This window comes from Pristis pectinata, chromosome 1, assembly GCF_009764475.1.
Source record: "Pristis pectinata isolate sPriPec2 chromosome 1, sPriPec2.1.pri, whole genome shotgun sequence".
Taxonomy (NCBI): domain Eukaryota; kingdom Metazoa; phylum Chordata; class Chondrichthyes; order Rhinopristiformes; family Pristidae; genus Pristis; species Pristis pectinata.
The window spans coordinates 25,530,785-25,543,240 of NC_067405.1; the positions used below are offsets into that span (position 1 = coordinate 25,530,785).

At 35.7% G+C, this 12,456-nt stretch overlaps 1 protein-coding gene across 1 annotated transcript in view; it reads left to right on the plus strand.

Moving 5' to 3' along the window:
• Positions 1-12,456, plus strand: part of LOC127583300 (low-density lipoprotein receptor-related protein 1-like) — a 1,307,163-nt gene that overhangs the window by 667,750 nt on the left and 626,957 nt on the right. Inside the window, exons 9-10 of the mRNA XM_052039177.1 lie at positions 2,178-2,367; positions 12,030-12,173. Of these exons, the coding sequence (XP_051895137.1) occupies positions 2,178-2,367; positions 12,030-12,173 (334 nt within the window). The remainder of the gene's footprint in view (positions 1-2,177; positions 2,368-12,029; positions 12,174-12,456) is intronic.

Below are 12,456 nucleotides of genomic sequence, written 5' to 3' on the forward strand. Positions count from 1 at the left end.
AGAGTGGGCATAAATGTGCAGTTGATGGAAAAATCGGATGAACCATGATTTTATTGACTGGTGGATCAGGCTCAAGGGGGTACTGCTGCTCCTATTTTTTCTGTTCTTATTGACTGAGATCAATACTCTTTCTTCAAAGGAAGTTAGGAAATTAAGGAATAAAAGGATATACTGTAAGTTTGTATTGAGGAAAAGAGCAAAGGTGGAGCCACCTCAAGGGATGTGCACCCTGCTGCTTTCCTTTCCTATGTTCTCACGGCTGATGTTTACCCAATTTGAACTTTTCTGTGTCTGTTCCAGTCTTCATTTCAGTAATGCATGTGTTTTTTTTTACAGAATAGTAAACAACAAACAGTAAAAAAAGGGAAAACAATATGTGCTCAAGTAGACTTACATACATTTGTTTCTTCACATATCTCTCTCTCCGCTTCACTGAGCTCTGTTTTATTCTGCCAAGAAGAGTAACCTTGTTAAAAAAAGATTCCCAGTTACTTTTTGTTGCAAACATTTCATTTTCCTTCTCCTGTCACCAGGACTATCAACAGTGCAAGTGGGTTGGTTTTACTAATGAGATATGACTGCTCTGAGTGCTCAAGTCTGCAACCCAGGTGCAGTACTAAACATAAATAAGGTTGAAATTATTGGTAATATGTCACATCTGATGTAGAGAGATAGAATAAAAACTAGATGGTAGTTGCACTTTAGTAGATCAGTTCAATCGAGTTATACAGAGTAAAGGAACATTTATTTTCAAGTCTGGATTATTTTGTGTTTACGTTGATTTACTGACATCTCCTAAAGTAATGCAAATGTCAGTAAAAAAATACCGAAATCCATAAATCACACCTTCTACCAATCTGGAAGTCTGAAGAGAGCATGTACACACTGATGTGAGTTGTGATTTAAGACTTTTTACTTAGCAGCTCCTTAAAATCCAGCTTCAAATGTCACAGAGAGATTTTATTAAAATTTGTAAAATTATTCCAGAATATATACAGAAAAAATATTTTATGAACATCTTTTAAGGGCCATTCCAGTGGCTGAAAGTGAGTAACAGAACAATATTATGAATATACTTATAATTCCTGGTCTGTGTTATACCTAGTGTGGGGTGTCAGTGCTATAGTAAGCCCCACTATTCATATATTAGAGAGTAAAAAAAAATTCCTTGTTAGTTGTTTGTTGGAACCCATCCCTTTTACCATCCACAGAAGTTTGTGGAGCAGGATTGCATTAGACTAATGTTTACACCATTATTGCTCAATGTGGGCTTCATAGCACACGCTTTATTTCATCGAACAAGGATTATTGAGAACTGGACAAGAAAGTGGATGAGACACAGGAAAAGCCATAATTTTATTTGATGGCAGCACATCATGCTCCTACAATTTTTATGCACTTAATAAATTCTTTGTTTCCAAAGAATTAATATTAATTATTGAAACTCCATTAGAAGATCCATTTTAGAGAATTTTTAGGAACATTTTCCAATAGCTGTCAGAAAATCCATTCTCACTATTACCGCATGGGTTTCCTCCCACATCCCAAAGATGTGCTGGGAGGTTAATTTGCTGCTGTATGTTGCTTCCTTATGTAAGTAGGTGGCAAATGACTTAAAAAAAGTGAGAGAGAATAAGGGTCATAAGGAAGGGGGGATGGAATTAATGGGATGCTTCTGTTGTACCAAATGGCTGCCACTCACAGAAGGTAAGTAAATTAATGTGGTCTTTTCTCCAATCCATGAAGTTTTTGAACAGTGCTATTTACTTCCGCTGGGTACAGATTGTTGGTAAATTCTGCATTTCTGACAAAGTTTCACTCCAGAAATTATCCATGCATTTCTTCTGAAAGGCAATTATGATGAAGTAAATGTATTTGAAGAAATAAATATAGATTCTAATATCAATCATCTATTTAATAAACTGTTCTGCTTCACATATTATTTTACTTTTTTGATTCTTGTTTTTACATAATACATATTAAAATTCAAAGGCAAATTCCATTTGTTGGATTCAAACATATATATACATCCAGTTGTAGCACAGATATTTCAACTTAATGTTTGAAATGGTAGTGGTCATAAAATACAGGCTTATCATTAATCTCACAGTGAACTGTTATGAAATAAATTATCCAATGATAACCGATGTTAATACTAAGTTACCTTTTATTTGCAGGTTAGACATCTTTACAGTTTGACAGTATTTGAAAACTTCATTTATGCCATCAACTTGGATAATTTCACTGCTAAATACAAAGTAAGCATCACTAAAATAAACAGATTCAATGGTACAGATGCTCAAACACTAGGAAAACTGGAGAATGGTGGAGTTGTGCATGTCTACCATAAACTAAGACAACCATTGGGTAAGTCTTTATATATTACTGTAAAATTTCTGGTTGTCTGCATCCTGACTTTGTTCTTCTCTGTTCTCAAATGTTTTTGGAAAGGCTTTTCTACACTTTGTTTTCTGTTATTAAACCCAAATCCATTCTTTGCTTGATTAAATGATGATATCTTTCGATCATTCTAAAGTAAATATTGGGGTTAGAAATTTACCATCAATTACACTTACTTAATGTCTGATGCTGTAATATATGCATGTTTAAATGCACTTATGAAAGTCCATTATGTTGAAAATAATGGGACCAAATTTTGGAAGGTGTATGTTATTTTTACATGCATCTAATGCAGATGACCAAGAACACATTCCAATTCTGCAGTTGCAGTATCCTTCCCAGTGGGTAGGAATCCACAAGACAGCATCATTGACAACAATAGTTTTAATTGAAACCCCCTTTTTAGAAAAGGTGAATATAGAAATGGTACACTGTCACTGAATTTTATTTTGAGAAGATTTGTGTTGTATGGTTTTGCAGGATTGTTGAAGTGTCCGTTGTTGTCTCAGGTGTATTTGAAGTTGTCATTAAACAAAAGTATTGTCCATCTCCCTAATTTGACTTGAAGCTGTCTCATGGAAATTTTGAAAATATTGTAAGGTTTTGTGAAGGTAGAGCTAGGAAACATTTTTGCAACTGCTCAGAAAATTGGTTGCTGGAATCCTTAACTCAAAGATCAACACCAAAAGAATGAGAGGTGAAGGTAAAATTGTGAAGCCTTTATGAAGGAACATGATGAAATGGATGAAGAATATTTTCAATTAAAATGATTCAAGGAACTAGTAGAGAATGAACATTTAGCTTTTTTGGAGATCTAACACAGAAAAATTGGTCAAATGACCTCCATCAGTACTATAAACTGTTATGGTTCTGTTTCAAACTGAATTTACAATTCATGATGAAGGCAATCGTATCTCCCTTGGATGACTTTGAACTGATCAATTCAGGTTGCAACAAAGAATCTATTGTACATTCACATAGGAATGGAATGAACTTCTGTGTAAATTATATTCAGCAATTTTCTATATGCTAACCAAGTATTCCCATCACAGAACAAATGGTGCGTGTAGCTAGACTAAACTAAAGGATTTTTTGTAATATTTTATTCAATTCCCAATAGTTATGAAGTGCTCTGATCCCCAGGCATATAACAGTTGAATATCAGGTTCCCAGTGTTCGTGAATTTCCTTTGTTCTCATTAAAATTTCAAAGAGCCAATACAGTTAGTTACACCCCAGAGGATGTCATTAGTGTGAGTGAGAAGCTAGCACAAAATGTGTTTCAGTGTACAAATTAAATGTACAGGTGATACTGGCAGATGAACACCAGAAACATTTCAATGATTCCCTGCAATGTAGGATGCAGTGAAAAATTTGCTCTATATATACATTTCATGTTGGAATTTAATGGCAAAGCAGATGAACAACTGATGTACCTTGGTCATGTGGGGATTATATTCCCTTCACACATCCCACAGAGGATATTTGATTGGTGGTCATAGGCCTGACTCTCTGATGACAGAAATATATAACTACAAAGAGGTTACCTTTAATTAATCGTTAACGTATGATTCAACAAGAAACACAAGGGTGACCTGTCCTGGGCCATTATGCTTTAGCTACTGGCAGTTACTGGTTAGTACTTTATTTTTTAAATTTCCACACTTTCACAGATATATCAGTCTACAGACAATAATCACTGCTTTAATATTATCAGTGTTTTGTTTCATGAGACTGCCGACTAGTGTTGTGGAACCATTTAGTGCAGAACGTTCCTAAGGCAGTTTGGAAGAAAGCTACAATGAACATGGTGACTGGCAACATAAGCTTTTGCATAAAAAAAACCCTGTTGATAGTTTGACTTCATCCCGTATGTTAGAGAGTGGATAGGGGGAGATGCTGAGATGATTAGAGCCTTGGGGATGGGGTAGGGATGAGGGAGGGTTGGTGTTGGAAAGGGGGATCTAAAGATTGAGGGCTGGTTGTTGGGAGGGGTGGGGAGGGGGAAGAGTGTGCTCCTGGAGATTGTGACATGGGAGAGTGATGTTGGGGGATCAATGTCTGACAGTTGTCCAAGAAGTTCCAAATCTTGAGCAGGAAGTAGTCTGGAGACTTGGGCAATGTAAAAGAGATGGTCTGACATCAAGGCCTTTGGGAGGGTATCCAGAAATTAAGGCCTGTTATCATGGCTGGGTGAGTCACTGGAAGGCCTTGGGTGAAGGGGCTTGATTTTGCATAATATTGGAATGTAGATAAATTAGAAAAAAAATCATGGTTGATTAACTGTTTAGGAAAGGAACATATGAAAAGTGGACAATATTTCAAAAACATATATAAATGCTGATGAGTAAGAAAACTAGCAAGATAAATTGGATATAAAATTTAAGAAACAAGAGACTCATCTTTGCAAAAGGATGTTTCATGTTACTGTAAAGAGCATAGTAAACTTACTTTGAACTATATTAAAATTACCAGAGATCTTTCCTTTGCACAAATTTTCAATATACTGCAAGAGACGTGATCATCCTTGGGAATCGGACGTCATCAAATACCATTTCTAAATTCTGAAACTCACAACTGGTTGGCAAAAGCATGTATTAGAGTAAAAAAAAATCTAATCTTTATATCTGTGCAAAAGATGTTGAATTTTTGAAGGTAGGGAAAGAAAATTAGTTGTCACTATCATGGACTAAATTTAAGATCAAGTTGACATTCTAAGGTTTTCCTAACTTCCCATCATGGTGCTCACAATCGTGTTCGTTCAAGAGAAGCTCCGACTATGGGGATGTTTAATCTAATAACCAAACAGTTGGATGTCATTGGGTTATCTGAGCTAAACATGTAAATTTTAAAATAACAACAATTTGATCCAATTATTAACACATTTAAGACAATTTAAAAATCAAATAAAACTGCAGATGCTGGAAACCTGAATAAAAACAGAAAATGCTGGAGCTGATATTTCAGGTCAGAGATCCTTTGTCAGAACACTCTTACTCACATTCAAATTCTCTGATAGAGGGCCTTGGTCCTGAAACCTTAACTCTGCTTTTCTTTCCGTTGGCTGACCTATTGGATGTTTAAACCATTTTTATTATTTAAAACAATATTAACATAAATTTTCAAGTTCCACATCACTCCATTAATTCTCTGAGCCAATCCTTCCAAAAGTGTTCAGAAATTACAAGCAAAAAATTAAAATATATGGTTTTCAAAACTCATTTGCAAAAACATTTATGTCCTTTAGCTTCGAACTTAGAACAGTGCAGTACTGGACAGGCCATTCAGTCCACAATGTTGTGCCGATCTTGATGTTGATTTATGCTAAATGTCCTCCTCCTGTTTAATCATCCATATCCCTCCATTCCCTTCATATTCATGCGTCTATCTAAAAGCCTCTTAAACACCACCAAGCTGTCTGCTTCGACTACTACCCCTAGTAACCCATTCCAGGCACCTACCACCCTCTGCATAAAAACCTTGCCCCTCATGTCGCATTTAAACTTGCCCCCCTCTAACCTTAAAAGCATGTCCTCTGGTGTTTGACATTTCTACCCTGGGGAACAGATTCTGACTGTCTACTGTATCTATGTCTCTCATAATTTTAAAAAACTCCCTCAGGTCTCCCCTTAGCCTCCAACGCTTTATGTAATGAAATGCTAATTTGAACATTAAAGTCCATTTATTTTAAGTTCTTACATAAGATTTCATTTAAATGAACTTATTAAAAGATTTCAAGTCAAGGAAATATTCTGTTCAATGTATAAATCATTAAAACATGGAAGGCATGTAATAAATCAGTTTCTTTTTGTAGTTCATGACAGACTTTTAATACCAATTATGAACTAATGGCTTGACAATAATTTTAAGAGACAATGGTCTCAGAATTACATCTTGGAATCAAATGTATGAATGCTTCAAATAGTCATATGAATTTCTGCATAAATTTATCAATCATTATCCTACATTAACTCAGTGGGTATAGATTTCTGTTAACCCTTTATACTTTATTGTCTGATGTGTAATTTTAAGGAATTAGGAAACTCCAACATTCGGTGCTTTGTGGTGAGGCGGAATTCTGTTTACAGTTTTCCATTGATCTTTTGAGAAGCTGCTTTTATTTATTACTGGAAGTTTTCAGCATGATATTGTCTCAGCAGATCTGTAATATGGATGAACAAGCCAGACAATGTGCCTTTTCAGCAGATCAAATGAATGAAAGCTCACTGAGCAGAGTACAAAGCAGAGTACAAAATAGTATTATTTAAATTAACATAAAATCATTTAACATATTGGAATAAGGGGAAATAATTGAAAATGAAATAAAAGAGCCAAAGAAAAAGGTAAAAAAATAAAATCCTCAGTAATAGCTAGGTTTTCAAGAATTGAAACTCGACATGAGTAAAGCTGTACTTTCAAGGCCAAAGGTATCATATGGTAAAAATGCATGTCTACCTCACCATTAGAGGTGGCTCAGTGGCACAGCTGGTAGAGCTTCTGTCTTATTTAGATAGAAGACTAAGGAAGACTTTGAATCCAAACCTCTAGTGCTGTTTGTATGGAGTTTCCACTTTCTTCCAATGGCCATGTGGGTTTCCTCTGGGTGCTTTGGTTTCCTCCCACAGACCAAAGACATGCAGTTTGGCAGGTTAATTGATTAAATTTCCCCCAGTACGTAGAAGAGTGGTAGAACCTGAGAGGAGTTAATGGGAAAGTGGGGAGAATAAAATGAGATGAGTGCAAATCAGTGGCTGATGGTTGGTGCAAACAGGGAAAAGGGCCTGCGTCCATGCTGTATAACTCTATGCGACCAGAAATGAACACACACGAGCCAGCATTAACATTGTGTGTTTAATGAGCATCTGGGGGTAAGCACTTCGACCGCATACTATCCATATATTTCAGTTCCAGATTCCTTGGCAACGTGAATATAAGGGAGCTGTAAACACATTTAATCAAGTCTGTGTTAAATTCTGATAGACATACTGTAAAAGTATCAGAATCTTAATAATTGCTCATATTATTTTCAATATTAGAAGAACAAAGGCTATATTATAAGAATCCACATAATCATGAATGTTTCTGATGAACATTTTTTCTTCGACAGTAACTTAAATTTATTTACAGAGCCAAATGAATCTGATTACATTCAACAAATCAACTTCAGAAGGTGCTGAAATTAAACAAAGCTTATTTCTTTTAAATATGTCATTAGATACAGTCAGTTCCTCTTATTACACAAATACATATAATTCAGGGAAGGGAAAATATTTATATCGCCTGATGAGGTGACCAGTACATTTGTGATAAGATTTCTACTCTTCGTCAACACCACTTTATTTTGCAATCTACTTTAACATTCACTTTCCAGTGTAAGCACACTTTATACATTGTGATCTTGTAACATAGATTGCACACCAAGCAAGCAAGCTTATTTAGGTTTACCAATGCAATACACTGTTGAGTAAACTAAAATATTTAATTTGAACATGAATGAAATATGAAAGGAACATCAAAATACAGTCTTTACTTCCAGCAACAAGTATAAGCTGAATAATTCATGGAATCCCAACATATCTTAAATAACCAATTGTGAATTTTTTTATTGGGTAAATTAGGGAATTTTTACATTTAAGCTCAACTATTCCTAGAAATTCTAAGAGCCTGGTTTACAATTTACTCCTCATTCTTTTGTGTTTTAATATCGTTTTGAAGATAGCATTTTCAAGGTTCTTTATTTGTTTTCATTTAGCAACATCCATCTTATTTCTTGATGGCATCTCTCTTATAATGTGAGGTATTCAACTTCAGGCCAACTATGTATTTCGTTTTCAGTTTGTGTACTTGCTAAATTACAATGGATGCACAAGGCTGATCCACAGGTACTTAGCAGTATGGTTCAATTTTTACAACAGGTTATTTTATGGCAGAAATGTATAAAATATTTGTATTTGAAATTCATGGTTTCTGATTGGATACCCATTGCACATTCCACCGTATTTCACAAAATTTACCCATATCTGCCAATCTATAAATAAACACAAATTGTAACTCACTTAAATAGGTTTCAATCCTTAGTAAAAGGCCTCCTGTACACTCCAATTTCATTTGCTTTTCTATCAGCTTCTAGGTCTTCAACTGCTTGGGTGTTGCTTTTATTGAATTCCCCCTCCAAACCTCTCTATAAACATTGCTCCTTAAAACCCATCCACACATTGCTCCTCACCATCATTTCTGTGACCCAGGCTAAGTTGTTTCTTCCTTTCTCAGTTCCGTTGAAGCATCACAGACCTGCAACATTAACTGTTATCTTTCCACCAATGCTGTCCACCTTGCTGAGTTTTTCTTGCATTTTCTGTTTTCTTCTTAAAACACATGATTTTGAACAAACATTTGGCTGTCTGTTGTAATATCTGCTTACGTAGCTTGGTAATAATTTCCCTTTGATAACTTTGGCTCCTTTGAAGTATTTTATTTTGTTGTGGGTGTTATAACAATGAATGTGCTTGGTCTGTGGTTATTTCTGTGTCTCACCCCATATTATGTATTATTCATAATATGGGGTGAGACAATAAAATCTTGATACAATAAATTGTAAGTTTTGGGGTCAAATTTAATTGAAATCTCTTTCTCATTTAATGTGAGCATCAGAATATAAGAACATGAGAACCAGAAGTAGAAATAGGGCATTCTTTAAGATCATAGCTCATCTTCTACCACAGTGCCATCTGCCTGGACTATAATCCATAATTTCATTTATATCCAGAAATCTTCTGATTTTTTTTGTATGAACTCAATGGCTGAATCTCCACAACCCTTTGTGATAGGAGAATGTCAAAACTTCTCCAATTCTGCCTTAAATAGTCTGTACCTTATCCTAAGACGATAAACTAATTCCAGAGTCTTCAGCCCAGAGGAACATTCTCTCTGCATCAGTGCTTAGTCCTTTAAGATTTTTGTTTTAATTTTTAAAGACAACACTTCTCATTTTTAAAAAAAAATTGAAGAATACAGACCCAGTTTCCACAGAGCAGAAACCTGCCATCCCAGGAACCAGGCTGATGAATCTTTGTCGGACATCCACTGATCCAAATAAATCTTTTTTCTTAGTTTGACACCACACTGGCACAGCTAGTAGAGTTGCTATCTTACAGCTCCAGTGACTTGGGCTCAATCTTTAGCTCTGGTGCTGTCTCAAGCTGTGTCAAGTTTCCACAACTTCCCTCTGACCACACAGGTATCCTCTTAGTGCTCTGGTTTCCTTCTACATCCTAAAGACATGCAGGTGGGTCAGTTAATCGGCCACTGTAAATTGCTCATAATGTGTAGAATCTGGAGGCAGTTGAAGGTAAGGTGGGAGAAAATAAAATGGGATTAGTGTAAATGGGTGTTTTATGGTCCGTGAGACAAAGGACCTGTGTTTTTGCTATAAAAATAGGAAAACAAAATGGTGCACAGTTCTCCAGATCTAACCCAAGGCCCTATATAGTTGCAGTGAAATATCTTCAGTCTTCTATTCAAATTCTCATTCTAAAGGCCAATATACTATTTGCCTTCTTAATTGCCCATTGCACCTGCATGCTAGTTTTCAGTGAGATAGGTGATGCATTAGTTTTAATTTTCCAAAACTCCCTATGTTCTGGGAATGCTCCATTAGATTGGAAAAAGCAAATGTAATTTCTTTATTTAAAAAGGGAGAGAGTCAGAAAAGAGGAATGTACTGCTCAGCATCTGTGATATGGAAAATACTGGAAGCTATTATTAAACAGATTACAATAGAAAAAAATGAAGTTTCTCCGGCAAAGTCAACATGGGTTTGTGAAAAGAAAATCATGTTTGACCAATCTGTTGGAGTTCTTTGAAATAACATGAGCTATAGGTAAAAGGATGGTGGATATACTCAACTTAGATTTCCAGAAAGCATTTGATCAGGTGCCACATCAAAGGTTGTGGCATAAAATAAAAGCTCATGGTGAGGAAGGTAACTTATTCATGTGGACAGAAGATGTGTAGGCTGACAGGAAGTATAGAGTAAGCACAAATGTGTCATTTGTCTGGTTGGTAAGATGCAATGAGTGGTGCTGGGGTTTAACTTCTTACTTTTTTAAGAAAAACATTTGGATGAAGGCACCAAAGATATTGCTGCTAAATTTGCTGATGACATAAAATAGGTAGTAAAGTAAGTTGTAAAGAGCACATAAGGAGATTCCAAAGGCATGTAGATAGGTTAAGTAAATGGTCAAAAATGTGGCAGCTGGACTATAGTATGTGAAAACATGAAGTTGTCCATTATTGTAAGAATTAAGAAAACTTGTTTACTCAATAGTGAGAAAATGCAGAACTCTGTGATGCACAGGAATCTCAACGTTCTTGAGTATGATTTACAAAAGGCGAGTATGCAATTAGAGTGAGTAATGCAGAAAGCTAACTGATGTTATTGTTTATTGCTTGGGGAACCAAATGGAGATTTTACCTCAGTTATATAGGGTATCAGTGAGAGCACCTCTAGAGTGTTGTGTACATTGGTGTCCTTATTTAGGGAGAGATGTTCATGCATTGAAAGCAGTTCAGAAAATATTTACTCGACTGATTCCTGAAGTGGCTGGAAGGGTGAGGGGTAGTGTTAGGATTGTCATATGAGGAAAATTGGACAGGCTAGGATTGCATCCATTGGATTCCAGAAGAACAAGAAAGGACTTGATTAAAACATAAAAAAGTTCTTGAGGACTTTAACAGGGTGGGTGTGGAGAGGATGTTTCATCTTGCGGGAAAATCTGGAAATAGAGTTTACAGGTTAAAATTAAAGTGTCTCCAATAAATGACACACAAGGTATTTTTGTTTTTATTTTTTCAGGGGGTGTGAGTCTTTGAAACTCTGTTCCTCAGACTGTGGTGGAAGAGGTGTCTTTGAGTATTTTTAAGGCAGAGGTAGAAAGATTTCTATTCTGCAAGAGGATGTAATGTTACTTCCTAATGTTAGACAGGAACACGGAGTTAAAGTTATGATCCAATCAACCACGATCTTATTAAATGGCAGAGCAGAATTTAGAAGCAGCCAATTCCTGCTCCTAAGTTAAATGTCTATCATACCTTTTAATATAATTTCCCAGTCAATGGCAAGGAACTCACCCCACGTACATTTGTAGTTTTTCTTGTTCAAATGTTTCCATTTGAACTAAATAACTTTCAAACTCAAAATAAAATTCTGTCAGAATATGGTTACTTTTCCCTGAAACTCCCTTTAAAATGATGAATTAACCCTTTCTCATTGCACAGTGCTGGATCTTAATATAACCTTCTCCTCAGTTCATTTATCTTTCCTTTTTCTTTGTCCTTAATATTGAATATCCTTGAAGATTCAGCTCTAGCTTTGGTCACCCTGAAGCCATGTTGTTGTGTTTGCTACAAAATCTTTTTCTTCTATTTGTGGCATTAATTTATCCACCTTGTTGGAAATACTGTGTGCATTTCGACACGGTGCTTTTAATTTTAATAATCATCCATTTATGAAGGAAGAATTGGTTATGGTTTACATTTGAGTGTATCGTGTAGAGGATTATTACCATTCCATTTTAAATCATTGATTTTCCAACTGCCCATTTAAAAAGCATCTCTCATTGATTTTCTCAGTTAGAAGTCATGCTTGCGAACTGGATCTGTATGGCAAACCCGGAGGATGCTCTGACATCTGCCTGCTCAGCAGCAGCCACAAAGCAAAGACATGTCGATGCAGGACTGGCTACAGCTTAGGAAATGATGGGAAGTCGTGCAAAAGTAAGTCATGACACCATATTGCTCTGCAGCTCAAAAGCATTCTGCTAAACGTCTCTTTGCATTTCAGTAAAACAGTACACATTCATTGAGCACCACATAGAAATTTTGAGATTCAACTGTATGCATTGATAGTTAACTATGTCCTCTGTCTATTGTTCCACCTTTCATAGGCATTTCACATTGATCAAATGTTGCTTTTGTTAAATTAATACATTGCACACATCAGTGATCAGTAGACAGATATAATATCTGAATTCTCAGTTGGTCCATAATGACAAATTTT